Source organism: Melanostigma gelatinosum (genome assembly GCF_949748355.1).
Source record: "Melanostigma gelatinosum genome assembly, chromosome: 11".
Lineage (NCBI taxonomy): Eukaryota > Metazoa > Chordata > Actinopteri > Perciformes > Zoarcidae > Melanostigma > Melanostigma gelatinosum.
Window position 1 is genome coordinate 27,810,669 of NC_136644.1, and position 20,096 is coordinate 27,830,764.

At 45.1% G+C, this 20,096-nt stretch overlaps 1 protein-coding gene across 2 annotated transcripts in view; it reads right to left on the reverse strand.

The window, feature by feature from the left end:
• Positions 1-378: 378 nt before the first annotated feature.
• LOC306784690 (echinoderm microtubule-associated protein-like 6) overlaps positions 379-20,096 on the reverse strand; it is a gene marked incomplete at its 5' end in the record, with an annotated part of 40,023 nt that continues 20,305 nt past the window's right edge. The window contains 31 exons of one of the 2 annotated variants that reach the window (XM_079278777.1): positions 379-1,923; positions 2,335-2,435; positions 2,529-2,682; positions 2,832-2,935; positions 3,076-3,238; positions 3,336-3,508; positions 3,588-3,776; positions 3,862-3,976; positions 4,498-4,655; positions 4,738-4,946; positions 5,122-5,295; positions 9,495-9,515; positions 11,826-11,924; positions 12,007-12,136; positions 12,218-12,296; positions 12,374-12,500; positions 12,580-12,781; positions 12,859-13,026; positions 13,111-13,199; positions 13,778-13,909; positions 13,992-14,144; positions 15,829-15,970; positions 16,065-16,192; positions 16,323-16,434; positions 16,694-16,896; positions 16,986-17,086; positions 17,556-17,649; positions 18,193-18,298; positions 18,378-18,564; positions 18,750-18,850; positions 18,926-19,032. In XM_079278777.1, the coding sequence (XP_079134903.1) occupies positions 1,899-1,923; positions 2,335-2,435; positions 2,529-2,682; positions 2,832-2,935; positions 3,076-3,238; positions 3,336-3,508; positions 3,588-3,776; positions 3,862-3,976; positions 4,498-4,655; positions 4,738-4,946; positions 5,122-5,295; positions 9,495-9,515; positions 11,826-11,924; positions 12,007-12,136; positions 12,218-12,296; positions 12,374-12,500; positions 12,580-12,781; positions 12,859-13,026; positions 13,111-13,199; positions 13,778-13,909; positions 13,992-14,144; positions 15,829-15,970; positions 16,065-16,192; positions 16,323-16,434; positions 16,694-16,896; positions 16,986-17,086; positions 17,556-17,649; positions 18,193-18,298; positions 18,378-18,564; positions 18,750-18,850; positions 18,926-19,032 (4,046 nt within the window). In that variant the 3' untranslated portion in view covers positions 379-1,898. Of the gene's footprint in view, positions 1,924-2,334; positions 2,436-2,528; positions 2,683-2,831; positions 2,936-3,075; positions 3,239-3,335; positions 3,509-3,587; positions 3,777-3,861; positions 3,977-4,497; positions 4,656-4,737; positions 4,947-5,121; positions 5,296-9,494; positions 9,516-11,789; positions 11,925-12,006; positions 12,137-12,217; positions 12,297-12,373; positions 12,501-12,579; positions 12,782-12,858; positions 13,027-13,110; positions 13,200-13,777; positions 13,910-13,991; positions 14,145-15,828; positions 15,971-16,064; positions 16,193-16,322; positions 16,435-16,693; positions 16,897-16,985; positions 17,087-17,555; positions 17,650-18,192; positions 18,299-18,377; positions 18,565-18,749; positions 18,851-18,925; positions 19,033-20,096 lie in introns of both variants that reach the window. The other variant, XM_079278776.1, reaches the window with a different exon arrangement.

Here is a 20,096-nt window from a genome sequence, read left to right on the forward strand (position 1 = left end):
TCAAAACATCCTAAAATTACTTTCTGTGACTTAACAACAGTAGTATTTAGAAAGTTTCAACTTCCAGTTGTGTGATTTCTCCTCCGCCATTGTTTCCTGTTGCTGGTGCAAAATGCGTTCTGGGATATTTGGCTGTCCCAAGTACAGACAAGTCACATCCGGGCATTAGGACCGTGCTTGGCTCGATGTGAACTTTGAATTGGAACAGTACTTGGGCTGAGACTGATGACGTTTCACGAGTCCACAAGTACAGAGAAGTACGCATGTTGAGAAAGGCCCACAGTCAGTCAAGTGGACACTTTTTTTTTAAAGACAAGTTGTTTATTGTTGATTTTTGAATGCATCCTGAAGTTGGTCACCATAGCAACAAGTCAGGTTTAACTGTCAATAGTTATTGTTTGTTGTTATTAATAAAGTTATATTAATGTGTGTTTATACCATTTGTACATTTTTCAATGAAAACAAAAGTTACAGCGTCGTAAACGAAGCTCAACATCCAGATTATCTAAAAACACTCACAATAACATTGAACATCTTTCGTTTTACAAAATAAATCACACAGAACCAGAAGCACCAGAATCACATCTCTGGGGGAAAATCCTTGACGGTAATAAAGTCTCTCTAATAACAAACAGTTCCTTAAAGAACAGCTCCTTACAGAACAGTTCCTTATCCTTAAAGAACAGCTCCTATCCTTGAAGAACAGCTCCTTGAAGAACAGCTCCTTGCAGAACAGCTCCTTATCCTGAAAGAACAGTTTCTTGTAGAACAGTTACCTTCAGTTCGAACTATGCGTGAGACGTTCAGGTGTCTAACGTCCATGGGTAAAGTCTGTTCACGTGAAATAACAAGGGACCCAACACGGAACCCTGTGGAACTCCACAAGTACTAAAGGTGAGCTCATGTTTCTTCAATAAAGTACTGTCACCTGTACCAACATTAATCTTTGTGCTATAATTTATTAGGACGACACTCAATGATTCTTAACTCTAATTTATCAAACTCTTAAATACAGTTTCTGTTCTGACTGAGGCTGTTGGTTCTCTAGAGAACCTGTGGTTCTCAAACCTTTTCCCTGGTTAACTTCTATGTACTTCTTCTAAATATGAGTATTTATATTCTTTCGTTAAATGAAGCTCTACAAAAATAAACATTGTTCTGTAAACTTGAGCTACAAAACAGTTTTCATATTATAGAACACCTCCTCACAGAACAGTTCCACACAGAACAGTTCCACACAGAACAGTTCCTTACAGAACTGAGGATCATAAGGTAAATAACAAAGCATTCTGGGTGGTATTTCTCTTTAAATCCTCGTTCAGACGTTGAAAAGCAGTGTTCAGTTTCTTTAAAGTGATATTTCTACGGTTCTCAGAGAGAACACAGCGCCACCATGTGGACAGAAAAGGTTCCCATGTCTCTGTTCTGCTCAATGAATTCTAATTTGAATACCTTTAAAAAGTTTCACTTTGTTGTTTTTGAGGTAGAATTACTTTTTTTTTTTACTGGGATCAAACTAAGATCCATCTTTCTTCTATTTGTTCTACTTCATTTCAGAACTCAGTGCAGGAACATAGACCATCTTCATCATCATCAGACAACATAAAAACAACACATCTGTAAAAAGCCCGAAATGATCACGTTCCATAGCACCACGATTATAAATAAAGTTTTATCAAATGTTTGGTCAGAGTTAAAAAGGCACATTCTGACAAACAAACACCATTTAACAACACAGAGAACCTGAAATATAAAGAAGAACTACGTCACAATAACATACAGTACCATCACAGGTTTGATCCCCTGTGATGTCCCTTCCTGTCCCGTGTGGTTTTCAAGTTAAAAGAGCTGAAGAGTCAGCAGACTGCAGCATCACAGGAGGAGGAAGATGGAGGATTTCACTGACATTTCCACACAAATAAACTGCAGGGAAGAAACAGAGAAATAGGTTTATTTCACAATAAATGTTACATGATTTATCCCAGAGCACAGCGATTGTCTCCGCATGGCTCTCAACATGGTGACAGCCAGCGGCTAGCAGCTAACGAGGCTAACTAACGTGAACCAACGTGCACCAACGTGAACTAACGTGCACTAACGTGCCCTGTGTTCCTATATATTTGAGGGTTCCATCCAGAAAAACAATTTCATTTTAGATTTTTAGAATTTAGGAACGTTTCATCGGTGAGTGTAAAAACCTCTTTTGTGTCTTAGAAGCAGTTTATTCTTCTGCTCTTTACTGTGTGTTTGTAATAAATAAATAATACACACAAAGAGCTCTTCTGATTGGTCCTGATTGGACACTATTCAGGTATTTTCTCTGAACTATCTCACCTGCAGTCGCTGCCACCGGCGCTGATGACGAACTTATCGTCGCAGGAGAAGCGAACGTTTGTGATGTGAGCGGAGTGACCGAAGTAGCGCTTGTGTTTCGCCTGTGAGGTAAAAACCAGAAGGTTAAGTACGAAGAGGTCGATGAAGTGAACCCAAAGACGAGATTTCATCGTCATTACCGACGCTAAACTTACAAATTTGTCAGAGCATGGGAAGTCAAAGAGCTTGATGAGGCCGAAGTCGTCTCCGGTCACCAGGTTGAGGCCGGCGTGAGAAACACAAGCACAGTTAACGTCGGCCTTCTCTGTGTTACGAGGCCAAACTCCAAGAACCTCGTCACCGAGGATGCTGAGAAAACAAAAGTAACTAAGCTCTTCAGTATGTTCCTTAGACCCAACAGGATGACACCATAGAGCATGTTCCCTGAACTTAACACATCTCACAGTATGTTAGAGCATCTGAGACCCATTGATTTTTTTATCTCCAGTCAGCCTCACCTGGTCCAGGTAGCCCAGGTGATCCTCTCAAATACAGACTGCTCTGTGACAATCTTTCCTGAGGGAACTTCATGCACCTGTCGAGTGTAGGTGCTGGTGGACACCTGGGGTGGAAATGAAGGATTTCACGTTTTAGTCAGTTCACTGATATAAGCATCTGCACCATATAACAAGGAGCACCAAACCTACATTTGCGCCTGACTAAACTAAACCAGTTAACTTGGGTTTTTTTGTCTTTTTTAACCTGGATATGTTTGCTGTCAGCCGAGAAGTCGATCTGGATTACGGAGCCAGGGATGTCCTTACAATAGCCAATCCTGTTAAGAGACGGTCCCAGAGAAAGGTCGTAGAAATCCACAGCACTCTCAACTGAACCCACCGCCAAGAATCGGTTGTCTGGACTAAACCTGAACCACAAGAAGACCCCCAAAAATATGTGCAGTTGATTAAGGTTCAACATAGAGGTGTTAAAGACATGATATCTGTTGAAGACTGAAGTTGTACCGTATGTCCTGGATGGCGATGCTGCGGTCTCTCTTCTTGCCCCAGACGGTGAGGGAGTTGACCAGCAGGACTATGAACTCTCCGTTCTCCATACCGATGGAAACCATCTCTCCGTTGGGACTGTAGGAGGTACACTTGGCAGGGTGGCCCAAACTCACCTTGTTCAGAAGTTTCTAACACACAGAAAACAGAACAAATGAGTAGTTAAAAGGTTGAACCCACATCCTCAATCCCAGTCTTCAGGCCCGCTACCTTATCAGCCAGGTCCCATATTCGGATGGTGCCGTCATCGCTGGCGGAGATGAAGACGTCTTTGAAAGGATGAGTTGCCAAACCCCAGATGCCTCCCTGAGTGTGTCCGTTGATCATGGTGTTGGAGGCGGCGTTCTTTTCTCCAACCTCTATGATCTCGCCATCTTTGGTGCCCACCAGGATTTTACCCTGGACCAGGGACAAAAAGAGTCATTAAAGGTTTGCATTTATGCTGCATCAGAGCTTTCTAAATGTGATCTGATGAGCCTCGTACCTTCCCTCTGCAGACGGATCGGACGTTCTCCACCGGCTGGCCGGTCTCCAGCTGAAACGCTCTGCAGCGCTTCATCTCCTGATCCCACAGCTTGACAGCACCGCCCTCTTTAGTCCTGTCATATGCAACAAACAGACATATCATGGCTTTCTTTTAATCGTTCTTAATGCACTGCTTCCCCTATGTATCACATTCAAAGGGCCAGGAACATCAGCTGCCTCAGCTATTGTGGATCCAGATGAACTAAAACCAACTGCACCCCCAAGTCTTGACTTCAGGATTTGGTCCGGGTGTAACCTATTCCTGCTTCATGAACCAAATATGGGAGTCAGGAAAGAACCAATTGTCTCGTCTTTCATCTGAGACCAAGAGTTGGCCCTCATGTCCATAAGTCCTGCCACAGTTCTCTCTGATCATCTTTAAACCATCACAGGAGTCAAGAGCCACAGTTTGTCCGGTCCGTCACCTGGAACTCGGACCTTTGCTGAACCCACCAGAGGCACTGTTATTGTTATGATACAGGTGTGAGAACAACAAGAACCAGGATGTAAATAGACTAATTGTGACCTAGAGTGTGGTGGATTACAGTTTCTAACTGTAGCTGGGATAAAAGCATGTTGATTCTCGGGTACTCACGGCCTTTCCTTCCCTCCGGTGACGATGAGTCCGTCCCTCAGGGTGGTGTACATGGTGAAGACTGGACCGCTGTGCGCCTTCGCCACCACTCGGACCAGGAAGTGCTCCCTCCAAACATAAACGTCTCCGTTTATCGCGCCGGTGAACGTCAGGTTGCCCTGGAGACAAATCACTGACTTAACACAGGTTCATGCATCTTATTTTAGAAGGTGAGTCAGAGCTCCACGGTTCTGATCTTACAGCACCGAAGGCGACAGACAGCATGGTCTGCATGCGGCCGTCCTCCACCGAGCCGATCACGCCTTTCTTGTAAACGAGCGAACCTCCAACCAGAGTCCAGAACTTGATGTGTTTGATTCCCACTGACACAAACTGGGTGTCAGAGTCCGGTCTGAACTCCACCACGAAGATCCGCTCGGCGTGGCCACCTTTACAAGTCACCTTGGTGCCTGGCAGAGACGGTCAAAGGTCACATTCCAAGTCAATACGTCTCTATGGCATAATCATAAACCACTCAAAGCATTCCCCTTTACTGGGGCTCAGTATGTTCTTGGATCTTAATGGACGACCGTTCTACCTTCCTGAACCGCAGCCGCTCCTAAAAACGAATAAAGGACGTTGTACCTTCCTGCCACCTCCACACTGTGATGGTGTGTTCAAGCTCCACTCCCACCGACAGCAGCAGCTTTCCTGTGGCGCTGAAGTTAACGTAGCCGACACCTTTAGCGTGGGAACAGCGGAGGATGGACAACGTCTGCTTGGTCATGGCATCCCAAACGTGGATGGATGGAGCGAGGCCTGATAGAGGAAAAGACAAATGTCGGAACCAAAAGAGCTGAGGAGCCACAAAACTAAGGCAACGAGACACCCATGGTCTAAGGATCCAAGGAACTGTGGACCAGAGGGCCTAAGGCAGTAAGGAAGCCCTGGAACCATAGCACTTATGAACCAAAGAACCACAGTATCAATGGGCCAAGTAACTGTAGAACCAGGGACCTAAGGTAGTGAGGTAGCCCTGGAACCATAGCACTTAGGAACCTGAAAACCACAGTATCAATGGACCAAGGAACTATAGCACCAGGGACCTGAGGTACTATGGTAGCCCAGGAGTCAAAGAACCAAAATACCTAACAACTATGTTAATAGTCAACTATTCTGTCAATTATTACTTTGATTAATCAATTATTAATCTAATAAAGAGAACCAAGATCATCAGGGCCGTTAGCTTTATCAAGTCTTAAGGTTAAATTGGCTTTATCGGGGGCGTTAGCTTTAAAATAACTTTATCAAGCATTACGTTTAAAGTCCTTAGTAATTAAGATAGTAAGGAAGCTGAGGAACCACAGTATCAAGGAACCAAGGATCCCAAGAACTGTGGTACCAAGGAACCATGGAAATTATGCATCTCCTTAGATGTGGATCCTTGAAACTGTGGAACCAAGGATTCAAAGAACAGTAGAACCAAGCAACCTAAGACCCACAGTATCAAGGAGCAAAGGACTAGAGGTTCCCAGGCACTGTGGAAGCAACACACAAGGCACAGCTATAAGAAAACAAGGTTATGTACAGACAGGAACCTGGGGAACCTAAGGAATCAAGTACTTAGGGTAGTAAGGGAACCAAGGAACCAAAGAACAGAGACACAGAGAATCATGGAATCAAGGAGTTGATGGACCAAGGAATCGGGGAACAAAGGAATCAAAGAGCCATGAAATTAAGGAGGCAAAACACTAAAGAATAAAGTAAACAATGGACTGAGGAGGTAAGGAAATGGAACCAAAGGAAGTGAGGAGTGGAGAGTATCAGGGAGAACAGGCTAAGAATCAGGAGTTGAGGGAGGAGATGTATGGAACTGGACATTTATCTGGTTTAACAGAGGAAATCTGGTATAAGAGACTGTTTTGGATTCAGGGTTTGGGGAAAAATACAAACTGCTTCTTTTTCACTTTCACCGTGTAAGCAAACATTTAGAGCAAACACTATCAACTCCTTCAGCCACAATCACACAGGAGTTCCTTTAAGTCAGCGCAGATTGAGACAAGTTGTGTTTTTTGGGACGATCGGCTGAGTCGGCGCAAACAAAACAAATCCAGACCAAAAGGTAGTAAAGTTGCAGCAGCAGACTACTAAAACTTACTTTGGATGTTTGGAGCTTTGACAGATGGATTCGTATCAGCTGCGACTCTTCTGTTAATCTCTGGTGGGACACCCCAAGGCTCCAGTTTAGGGCCTCTGGTGTTTCACCTGAAATGGCTTTTGCTTTTTTTTCAATCTCTAAATCTCTGTAATTCCTCTTCGACATCCATTTGATTCCTCAGGTTCTCCTCCGAAGGTGATCAGACCTTTTTTCCAGAACAGTCTACATTATTTTTTAGTCCCCACAATATAGTTTTATATTTCATTTTGTGGTTATTTTTTTAAATTGTACTGTATAAATAAATCATTGGATTCGTCCTCTGGGGACCATGAACATATACATTTACTGTAGATGTTCATGGTCCCATGTGATCACGGCTGTAGAAGTTAATAAGACTGAATCCCAGTCTCGCCACGCGGCTACCTTAGCATGCTAATAAGAGCCGCTAAGTAAGGCTTTAGTCTCTCTACTGCCATGCTCACTCTAAAATGGACACATTTGAAAACACTGTTTGCAAAAAGGTTAACGATCCACACTAATGTTTTCAGATTCAAAATTAAGTCCTGAGCGACATGTGGAAATATTCCGTGAATTTCCCCTTTAGGACAGCATCAAAGAGGCTTTACAGTCTTGTTTTCCTTATTGCTAGTGCAACATTATTTCAACCAGTTTTCCAAAATTTGTTTAAAGAATGAACTTTCACATTTCCCTCGCTGTGGTTTCTGTTGAACAACCATCAGCTGAGATAGTAAATAGCTGCTGGTCGGCTCAAAGCACTTCCAGTGTTTCAGTAGCTTCAAGTCTTGTTTGAGCTCACGGATGTCCTCACCGACATCTTTAACACCTCCCTGAGCCAGGCTGTTGTTCCCACGTGCTTCAAGGAAACCACCATCATTCCTGTGCCGAAGAAGTCATCTCCAGTCTGCTTCAACGACTACCGCCCCGTCGCATTGACTTCTACCATCATGAAGTGCTTCGAAAGGTTGGTCATGAAGCAGATCAAATCCACCCTTCCTCCCTCCCTGGACCCGTTTCAGTTTGCTTACCGAACCAAACGGTCCACAGAGGATGCAATCACCTCCGCTCTACACCCAGCCCTCACACACCTGGACACTAAGAACTCCTACGTCAGAATGCTGTTCATAGATTTCAGCTCAGCATTCAATACAATCATCCCCCAGCAGCTTGTGTGTAAACTTACAGACCTGGGCCTCAGCCCCTCTCTCTGCAACTGGTTGTTGGACTTCCTCACAGAGAGACCACAAGCTGTTCGGGTCAACAACAACACTTCGAACACACTAACACTGAGTACGGGGGCCCCCCAAGGTTGTGTGCTCAGCCCCCTTCTCTTCACCCTGCTGACCCATGACTGTAAACCCAACTACAGCTCCAACCACATCGTGAAGTTCGCTGACGACACTACCGTGGTAGGTCTCATCAGCCACAACGATGAGACTAACTACAGGAAGGAAGTGAACCAGCTGGTCCGTTGGTGCCAAAATAACAATCTCTTCCTCAATGTGGGGAAAACAAAGGAGATTGTTGTTGACTTCAGGAGAACCCACTCCCAACCCCCCCTCCCTCTGACCATCAATGGTGCTGCTGTGGAGCAGGTGAGCAGCACCAAATTCCTGGGTGTGACAATCACAGATGACCTCACCTGGAACAGCAACACCACTGCACTGGCAAAGAAGGCCCAGCAACGCCTGTACTTCATCAGGAAGCTCAAGCGAGCAGGAGTCCCCCCCCCCCATCATGCTCTCATTCTACCGAGGCGCCACTGAGAGCATCCTCAGCAGCTGCATCACGCTGTGGTTCGGAAGCTGCACCGCCTCCAACCGCAAGAGCCTGCAGCGCATTGTGAACTCTGCCCAGAGGATCATCGGAGTCTCACTCCCTACACTACAGGACATTTACAACACCCGCCTCACCCGCAAAGCACTCGGCATTGCGGGTGACCCCACCCACCCCTCCAACAGCCTCTTCAGCCTCCTGCCTTCAGGGAGAAGGTTCCGCAGTCTCCGTTCGAGCTCTACCCGGCTGAGGAACAGCTTCTTCCACCAGGCGGTCAGGATGCTGAACTCTCTCCCTCCCTCTCTCCTCTCGCTCCCCCTCTCTCCCCCCTGCCATCTCTGCCATCTCTCCCCTGACCTCTCTACCCTCCCTCCCACCCACCTTTCCCCACTGCCTCAAATGGAACATACCAGGACATCTACTCCCCCTCACACACCCTTCCCTCATCCAGCACCAGTCACTTTTTATTCTCTGCTGCTACTGTAAAAATACTTTAAGGAATATTCTCTTACACTAGAAATATTTGCACTAAAGACAATAATAACCTGCACTACTGTTGACTGTGTTGATATATATCTTTAGATAGTTTGATATATATCTTTAGATAGATCTTTAGATAGTACTTAGCTTCTTGTTAATCCTTTATCTAGGCCCTTATGTTCTTAACTTTTCTTTTCTATTTTATTCTATTTTATTCTATTATATGTTATATGTTCATGTCTATATCACACTGTGGGACTGCAAGAAACGGCATTTCAAATTTTCTGTATGCATAACACGTGGAAACTTTGACAATAAAGTGAACTTTGACTTTGACTTGACTTTGACTGACTTTGTTTATAAAAAAAATGTCCAGTGCAGGGGGGGGGGGGGGGGGGGGGGAGCTACAAACAGATGAACCAGACCTGAACGGGATCCTGACTGCTGATACTCACCAGACACTTCAACCTCTACACACCGACAGCACACAGCACACAACACCAACACGTTAGACACTGAGTTCTCCACATGGATGTCAACATAAATTGTGTGGATGATTAGTGATGCTGAGTGACAGCACACTTACCTGGCAGGTCAGCCATGTCACCTGGTGATGAGGTGAGGCGGTGACAATGAGGAAGCAGTGGAAAAGAAAAGAAGTGCAAATGGACAAAAAAGCAGTCCGATCATGCATCAGAACAACATGGCTGTTTATCTGTATAAACACAAAGTGTGAGCTCTGCTTGTATCTCTACTCTGTAAATACTGTTCCATTCTTAAACTAGAGAGAATTCAAAACAGGAGCAGACGAGACAACTAAAATATCATCTCTATGTGGTTGTTTTGAGTCTATTTGGTTGTTTTGAGTCTATTTGTGGTTGTTTTGATAGATAGATAGATAGATAGATAGATAAACTTTATTTCAGACTCGGGGTCCATACAGACAGATACATAAAAAGACAGACACAAACAATAAAAGTACATAGGCCTAGCAATGCCTTACAAAGAGACAGCTGTACCAATGTCTCCACAGCTGGACTGGTAGCGTGTGGTGCTAAACCGTATGTTGGTTAAAACAAGTATGATCCCATTTACAGAGTCATTCAGTCTACAGATGAATTTGTACATGAGATTTCTTAAAACAGTTTGGAAAGTGTTGACTCGTGCAGCCACAAACATTACACTGGCACTGCTCCATCTCGCTCTCTTTAACAGTATTCTCATGGCGTCATTGAACGCTACTTGAAGTCTCTGTAAACTCTTTATTCTGTAGTTTGACCACAAGTGTGCAGTAGAGTGGAGTACAATATGCTCTGAACAGAGACATCTTCACTCCATCTGTACACACACCAGACTAACGTGAGAGACTGTTTGTTGTGCAGACATCATACCACATTGCCTGGAAATGTCGTTATCATCAGACACGTGTTCTGTTAAAAAATGACCAAGATATTTGACTTCACTACAGACACCAAGATTATTGTCAGACAATTTGAAGTCAGGGAAGTTTAGACATTTGTCCTCTTTAGTTCTACAGATCAGGACAGCACTCTTACTGGCGTTGTGTTTGATGTCATGTTCCACACCGTACACAGTACATATAGTGAGGAGCTGCTGAAGACCAGCGCTAGAAGGACTAAAGATCACCAGATCATCTGCAGACATGATGTGATTAACCAGAGTATTACCCATCATGCACCAGGATTACAGGCTTTCAATGCTTGGACAGATCATCAATATACAGATTAAACAGAACTTGTCTGACACCATTGCTAACCCCTAATGGGGCTGACACACTTTTACCCATTTTACTCTCATACTCTGGTGCGCATACCAGTAAGCCAGAATTCTCACTATATATGTGGGGACACCTCTTTGGCTCAGTTTAAAAAATAATTTACTGTGATTAACACGATCAAAAGCTTTGGAGGCATCAATGAAACACATCAACACTGATGAGTTTTGACCTCTGTATTTGTTTACAATGTCCTTTAAGGCATATATACACAAGTCAGTGCCATGTTTGGCTTTGAAGCCCAACTGGTTATCTGTGGAGGTGATGAAGTCCTGTATTCTGTCCAGCAGGATTCTTTCCAGGACTTTTGACAGGACGCTGGCCAAAGCAATGGGCCTGTAATTCTCTAGGCTACATACTTTACCAGCTTTGTTTTGAATGACTGGCACTAAGAGAACAGACAGCATTGATTCTATTTGTAGTTGTTTTGAGTCTAGTTGTGGTTGTTTTGAGTCGTTGTGGTTGTTTTGAGTCTATTTGTGGTTGTTTTGAGTCTCTTTGTGGTTGTTTTGAGTCTATTTGTGGTTGTTTTGAGTCTCTTTGTGGTTGTTTTGAGTCTCTTTGTGGTTGTTTTGAGTCTCTTTGTGGTTGTTTTGAGTCGTTGTGGTTGTTTTGAGTCTATTTGTGGTTGTTTTGAGTCTCTTTGTGGTTGTTTTGAGTCTCTTTGTGGTTGTTTTGAGTCTTTGTGGTTGTTTGGAGTCTATTTGTGGTCGTTTTGTGTCTATTTGTGGTTGTTTGGAGTCTATTTGTGGTCGTTTTGTGTCTATTTGTGGTCGTTTTGAGTCTATCCGTGGTCGTTTTGAGTCTATTCGTGGTCGTTTTGAGTCTCTTTGTGGTCGTTTTGAGTCTATTTGTGGTTGTTTTGAGTCTCTTTGTGGTTGCTTTGAGTCTATTTGTGGTTGTTTTGAGTCTCTTTGTGGTTGCTTTGAGTCTTTGTGGTTGTTTTGAGTCTCTTTGTGGTTGCTTTGAGTCTATTTGTGGTTGTTTTGAGTCTCTTTGTGGTTGCTTTGAGTCTTTGTGGTTGTTTTGAGTCTCTTTGTGGTTGTTTTGAGTCTCTTTGTGGTTGTTTTGAGTCTCTTTGTGGTTGCTTCGAGTCTCTTTGTGGTTGCTTTGCTTGCTCACCAATCTGTCCCGTAGCGATGACGTTTTGGTACTTTGGGTGTTGATTGACGGTCAGACAGAGGATGTCGTCAGTGTGTTCCAGATAGAAACTCTGGGTTCCTGTCAGGACAGGAAGCAGGTGGTGTGATGTCATCATCAACAACATTTACCATTAGAGGCCCGGTCTGAGGGCTGAACTGACCGGCCGACAGGTTCTGGACGACCACGGCAGCAGCGGTGTGGAAGATGATCTCAGCGCCGTCATTGAGGTAATGCAGGTTGTTGCGACAGTCGAAGCCTCTGTAGCCGAAGACGTGCTCCAACACCAGCTCCTGAAAACGAGATACGATCAGCTGTTTGAAGTGAAGTCACATGTCAGCGGACCGGCCAGTGTAAACGTGGTTCGGACTGACCTCCACCACCTTCTTCTTCTTCATCACATTGTTCTTCAGGAGTTTATCGGGCAGCGGAGCAGCTCGACTCACAGGAGGCCTGAAGAGGAGATCGGTTCAGAACCAGTTCAGATAGTGAAGCACTGTGTGTGTGTGTGAGAGTCATCATCTGATCACCTCTCCTCCACAGGTAGCTCTTTGAGCTGCAGGTGAGGTCTGGTTCCTGACATATTCCTGATGCTGGCAGAGTAGATCTTGGTGACGTAGTCCACCACCTTCTCTCGAGCCACATCGCTGTCGTACCCTGAAAACACAACGACGAGTCCACGGCTGAGATCACTGAGGGGAGATTTTCAGAATAAAAGTCTCCGTGGACTCGTTACCTCCATCCTCCTCCGTGTCGTCGTCTGACTCCTCGCTGTCCACAGCTTTGCTCTCTTTGTGGCCGGCTAGCTCTCTGGTCCAGATCATCAGCGCCGTGTCGGCTCCGCCCAACGACAGCAGCACGGAATCATCGTTGGACCAGCGGACGTTGGTCACGTTGGTGCTGTGACCCACGTACTTCTTAAACCTGGCAAACTGGCCCTGAGAGGGTCAGAGCAGAGGAAAAGTCAGAAAGAGAAGAAGTCACGATAAAAGAAGCATCATCAGACGGTTCTCACTCTGGACGGGAAGCTGAACAGTTTGAGGAAGCCGAAGTCGTCTCCGGTAGCGAGCAGTTTGCGATCTCTGGTGAGCGAAGCGGCGTTAACGACACTGAGCGTCGGCCATATTCCCTCACAGGTCGGACCCAGAACGGACGTCCAGCTCGCCCAGTCCAGCTTCTCAAACTGGAAAGCACACAAATATACAAATGTGTATCTATTATATTATATATAAACAACCCTGATGTGAATCATTCCACACAGACTGACCTCCACCACACTGATGTTCTGTTGGCGTCCTCGTGGAGCCTCAAAGAACAGCTGCTCTTTGGCTCCGGTGTTCACCTGCAGCAGTTTACCTGAGGAAGGACAGACATCCATGAAGCATCACAGGACTGAGACACAATGTTTCATCAGGACCATTGAAGTTAAAAACAGAAAAAGAAATGACGGAGCCGGAGGAGGGTAATATTAAATAATAAAGGCTTCAAGATAAAAGTCTTAAATTCATGAGAAAAACAACTCAAGCTTAAACCAACCTCATGACGCCATGTTTGAGGTGGACGACCTGATCAAATGATAGAAATGTTGTTACTGTAAACATCATAAACTGATGATTTTAACCCAGAAGCTCCATTTTAGCATCAAAACAACCGCCTGATGAGGACGAGGAGACTCTTCATCAGGAACTAAACACAGTGGACAGATGATGATGATGATCCTTCACGATGCTCTTTGTGGTGTTTCCTGTTTACCGGCGGTGGTGTGAAGACGTTGATCCATCCAAAGTGAAGCCGTGTCGTTTCTTGACATCTGAGAGTCTCTGAATATTGCCTCCCTCCTCCAGCTCTGTGTCTAATACGCCGTTGTATGTTTTTATGTCTCTTCTATGTAAAAGTGTATTTATCCTCAAGAGCTAATCTTTGAGTGCGTTCACCTCGAGAGTCCCAGTCGATGTGTGCGATGAAGCTGCCGGCTCCTTTACAGATGCCGACTCTCTTGCTGGTCAGGACGTTGTAGATGTCCACAAAGGAGTCGTGGGAGGCCACAGCCAGGTACTTCCCTCCATCTAAAAACACACAGAGCTCATGTGACCTCATCACAGACGGACCAATCACCTTCATCCTCACCTCTATGCTGAGTTCAGGTACCTTGGGAGAAGCGGACGTCTGAGATGAGCTCCCTGCGGTGGTGGAAGGTCACCATGTCCTCCAGCGTGTCGGCGTTCACCACCAGGAAGCTTCCGTCGTTCAGACCGACGGCCAGAGCTTTACCGTCAGGAGAGAAGGCACAGCACCGCCCACCTGATGGGTAACAAGCACAGGTAAACACACACACACACAGGTAACACGCACAGGTAAACACACACACACAGGTAACAAGCACAGGTAAACACACACACACACAGGTAACACGCACAGGTAAACACACACACACAGGTAACAAGCACAGGTAAACACACACACACAGGTAACAAGCACAGGTAAACACACACACACACACACACAGGTAACAAGCACAGGTAAACACACACACACAGGTAACAAGCACAGGTAAACACACACACACAGGTAACAAGCACAGGTAAACACACACACACACACACACACACACAGGTAACAAGCACAGGTAAACACACACACACACACACACACACACACACAGGTAACAAGCACAGGTAAACACACACACACACAGGTAACAAGCACAGGTAAACACACACACACACACACACACACACAGGTAACAAGCACAGGTAAACACACACAGGTAACACACACAGTTTGGATCCTATCTATCGGATCGATCTCAGTTTGTTTATGTAAATGATGAAGCCTGGATGAAGACCAACGTCAGTTATGGAGTTCCACAAGGTTCTGTGCTTGGACCAATCTTGTTCACCTTATATATGCTTCCTTTAGGCAATATTATCAGAAAACACTCTATAACCGTTCATTGTTATGCAGATGATACTCAATTATATATATCGATCAAACCAGACGAAACCAACCAGCTTGCTAAACTGCAAGCGTGTCTTAAGGACATAAAACCTGGATGACCTGCAACTTCCTGATGTTCAACTCAGACAAAACTGAAGTTATTCTACGAGGCCCAGAACACCTCCGACATCAGTTATCTGATGATATAGTTTCTCTAGATGGCATTGCACTGGCATCCAGCAGCACCGTCAAGAATCTTGGAGTTACCTTTGATCAGGATTTGTCTTTTAACTCTCAGATAAAACTTATTTCTAGGACTGCCTTTTTTCACCGACGTAATATTTCAAAAATCAGGCACATCCTGTCTCAAAGCGATGCAGAGAAATGAGTTCATGCATTTGTTACCTCTAGACTAGATTACTGTGATTCCTTATTTTCAGGCTGCTCTAATAAGTCTCTTAAATCTCTCCAGCTGATCCAGAATGCTGCAGCTCGTGTACTAACAAGAACTAAGAGGAGAGATCATATTACTCCTGTATGAGCTTCTCTGCACTGGCTCCCTGTAAAATCTAGAATAGAATTTAAAATCCTTTTACTGACCTACAAAGCCCGAACTGGTCAGCTCCATCATATCTTAAAGAGCTTATAGTACCATACTGCCCTACTAGAGAGCTGTGATCCAGTGATTCAGGGTTACTTGTGGTTCCTAGAGTCTTAACAAGTAGGACGGGAGCCAGAGCCTTCAGTTATCAAGCTCCTCTTCTGTGGAACCAGCTTCCCGTTTCAGTCCGGGGGGCCGACACACTCACCACATGTAAGAGTAGCTTAAGACTTTCCTCTTTGGTAGTGCTTATAGTTAGGGCTGGCTCTGGCTTGCATACATATTGTAAAGCCCTCTGAGGCAAATTTGTAATTTGTGATTTTGGGCTGTACAAAAATAAATTGAATTGAATTGAATTGTAAAACACACAGGTAACACGCACAGTGTGTGTTGCCTGCGTGTGTTACCTGTGTAAAACACATGTGTTAAACAGGTTTATATTCTCACCTTTCTTGAGTTTGCGGACAGCGACCATGCGGTGATTGGCTGACAGCTCCCAGATCCTCAGAGTTTTGTCGTCGCTGACGGTGGCGCAGACAGGAAGTAGAGGGTGAGCTGCCAAACCCCACACCTCCCCCTCCATGTGACCCTGAACACAACATGAACACCTGCAGTCAGTAAACGCCTCACAGACAACATTTGGTCAGGTGATCAGGTGATCAGGTCAATAGAACCCGTCTGACCTGAACCAGCAGCGTCATCGGTCCGCTCTTGTCAATCTCGAGGATTTCTCCGTTCTTGGTTCCCAGCAGGATGTGACCGTGACCCAGAGTGATGGCTCTGATGGACGGGTTGTCCTCCAGCAGCAGACCTGATCCACGACCACCCAACACAAACCAGACCATTAGTGACCCAGGTGACCCAGGTGACCCGGGTTAACCAGGCGTCCCGGGAGTCTCATGAGTTATAAAAGCATCATGAAAAAGAAAAGACAGCGATACCTTTAGAGGACGGAGACAGAGCGGCTCTCTTGATGGCGTACGTCTTCAAACACCTCTCGAACATGTCGTCCCAGAGCTCCACCACACCGTCCTTCCCCCCCGTCACGAAACCCTGAACAGTGAACGCAACACGGCAAACATCACCGATCAATAATCATATTTTATCTTAATGTTTCAAAAAAATTTAAATTCTAGTGCCAAATAATTTCTACGATTACAATGATCCACTTTTTGTGTCAAAGTAATCTAACTAATAATAATATTAATATTTAATTGTAATCTTCTTCTCATTCAATAAAAATTTTCCTCATAATACAACTTTGTGTAATTTTACGACTTGTCCCATGTGACCCAGGTGACCCAGGTGTTACCTTGTCCAGGGAGCACATGGCGAACACGGGGCCGTCGTGGGCTTTGATGGTCTTGATGAGCGTGGTGTCTCTCCAGATGTAAACGTCTCCGTTGGTGGCTCCAGAGAAGACCAGGTCCTCCGATCGACCGTAACACGCCGACATCATCGTCTCCTGCTTCCCCAGGTTCCCGAAAATCCCCCGTTTGAACGTCAGACCGCCACCTAAAAGGTTTGAACACATGTAATCCATTACACAGTGGACATGTCTGGGGCTTTTATTGTGAAAGGTAAGCGACGAACAGGAAGATTACCTGAATGTTGCCAGAACTTGATGTGTTTCATGCCGACAGTCACCAATTTGTCCATCCTGAACGGGTTACTCTTCACCACGAAGGTTTTGTCTTTATGACCCCTGAAGAGACAGAGAAGAAGGTCAAAGTGTTGCTGTTATTCTAGATTTTATTACATGTTGGTCTCACTTCCTGTCTGTGGCTCTTTGGTTCCTACTGAAGACTTGAATCAGTAATTCACTGTAGTTCTTATCAAACCAACAGGAGCAAATAGTGTTTATTTGGGACTATTTTCAGCGGCGGATGAATCCACATTTGGTTCTGGTGAGTGTCTGTATGTGTGATTGTCAGAATAAACTACAGTGTGACGATGATGATGAAGGAACAACAGTGAGGCTCATTGATGAGTTTGAATGAAGCTCTATCAGGATACTTGTTAGTAGAAACATTCACTGTTGGTTTGAGTCCACACAAACAAACAAACAGAATATCAGTTGTATCTAAATAAATGCGTCAGGTTTTGTTCAGGTCTCTCTCCACATGACATCTGTAGGTGAAGCAGACAGGCAGTTGTCAGGTGTGCAGGTGTACCTGGCCTTGGCCAGTCTCTCTCCTTTCTTCCAGTCCCAGATGACGATGGAGTGAAATTCATCAATTCCAACCGAGACCAAACTCTTCCCGTCCGCTGAGACACAAAGACAGAGACACAAGAGACAGAGATACAAGAGACAGAGATACAAGATATACAGAGACACAGATGTACAAGAGACAGAGAGACACAAGATGCAAGTGAGAAAGAGGCAGTATACAAACAGACAAGAGACAAAGAAAAGATACAAGAGAAATGGAGGCATGTTACAAGAGACAGATAGATACGATGAGACAAGATGCAAGTGACAAAGAGACAAGGTACAAGATAGATAAAGTGACAAGAAGACACAAAAAAAGTTACAAGAGACAGACATGGAGACATTAGAAGCTGCATTAACAAAACCTGACACACAAAAGTGTAACTTACAGTGACTTGGTTCTATACAAACACTTGTTGATTTAGGGATTATATAATTGGATAATATAATTGAAAGTTTATAAAAGGGTGTATATGTGATGATTTACGGATAACAAAGGATGATTTGGGGGAAACAAATGATGAAAGATATACAGGTGATTTATGTATTGCATGTGGTGATTCAGGGATACCAAATGGTCCACAGTGCAGTGAGTGTACCTGTGAACTCCAGGGCACACACCCCTCTGCTGTGGTGTCCCTTTAGCAGAGACAGACACTTCAGAGTCTGGATGTCCCAGACGTGGACAGCCGGGTCTCTGCCCACCTGAACCCACGGACAGCCAATCAGAAACACTCTGTCAGTCTGACGGAAACATGCTGAGCTCTGATTGGTGGGGGCGTACCTGTGCGGAGGCCACGTAGTCTTTGAGCGGGTGGACGGTGAGGCTGAGGATGTCGTCGTCGTGGCCGAGGTAAAATCTCTGACTGTGCTGAAGCCGGTTGTAAACGACGGCGACGGCGGCCACGTGGTAGATCACCTCCCCCGACTGACTGTAGAACAGGTTGTTACGGCAGTCAAAGCCCCGATACCTGCAGGAAACAGCACCGCCAAAATAAAGACCCCAACAGGTTGTTACGGCAGTCAAAGCCCCGATACCTGCAGGAAACAGCACCGCCAAAATAAAGACCCCAACAGGTTGTTACGGCAGTCAAAGCCCCGATACCTGCAGGAAACGGCACCGCCAAAATAAAGACCCCAACAGGTTGTTTTTTACCCGTGAACAAACTGCAGACGAAGCCCCTCCTCCGGAGCTTTCTGACGCTTCAGGGAACCAATCAGCTTGTTCCTCAGCTGAGGCAGGTCCTCCTTATACACCTGCAGACAGACACAGGTGAGTCAGACAGACAGACATGTTGTTTGCAAATTGTTACTGGTTTGTTTTTGGGTCACCTGACGTTCGTAGCTGGTCTGAGCTTCCTGTTCGATGTCCGAGTCGAGCTCCGGGACGTCCGACACATCAGAGTCCGACTCTCCACTGTTGGAGTCGGCGTAACCCTCTGAACACACCCACCGGGAAAATACCTCATTAATTACACGCTAATTAAAATTTCAGTTTTTCAGTAAACCGAGAAGATGTATCTCTGTTTCTGTGTGCAGTTTCAAATGAGCTCTTAAGGGATAACCAACAGCAATGTAGGAAAAACAACTGGTGTTTAAGCGCATACATATGTTCTACATAAGGTGTACAGATGCAATAATACTCATAATAAATGGTGAGTCAGTGTTTACTGAATATGACACACAATTGTAAGGGTGGGGATTTAGGGTTAACAAATGTTCAATTGAACATTATGAATGTATAACCCCCCCCCCCCCCCCCCCCCAAATGGACGACTTATAATTTAAAGACACTAATGGTCGTGTACCAGTGGTGGGCCGTCAGGGCCAGCTAAGCCTTCTCTGCTGGCCTAAACAGAATCACAAAGTTATATCTATTTTATCATTTAATAATTGTTCTTAAATGCACTACATGTATTATAATTTATAAACATATTTCTCCATTATCTCATGTTCTCATTGAACAGCTCATGTCTTCCTCAGTTGCTCTGCTTCCAGTGCAGCTTGTTTTAAGTAGAGCTTTCATCCAATCAGATCTCACCTCTGTGTCTCTAGGCAGAACAGAGCCAGAGGCCTGCAGACTCACACGTGCATCATGTGCACTTTAAGTGAACGGGGACGATGTTGTTGATTGTCAGTGTTCAACCAATCAGATCTTTAGTTTGACATGTTGGGCGTATTCTTTGACGTGCCACTGCTAGTGGGGCGACCGTGGCTCACTGGGTTAAGAGGGTCGTCTGGGAACCGGTTCGATCCCCGGCTGGGACGTGTCACGTGTCGAAGTGGACCTGAGCAATACACTGAACCCCTAACGGCTCCCCGGGCGCCGATCAATGGCAGTCCATTGCTCCCTACATACAGGGATGGGTCAAATGCAAAATGGTTTCTTCTTCTTCTTCATACCCAGGTAGCCTCTAAGTACGTCTGCGTTAAAGATGCTTGGTCAGCACGTGACTAATGTCAAATTTAAGGAACTGGCAGAGCTTAGTTGGAGGAGTAAGAG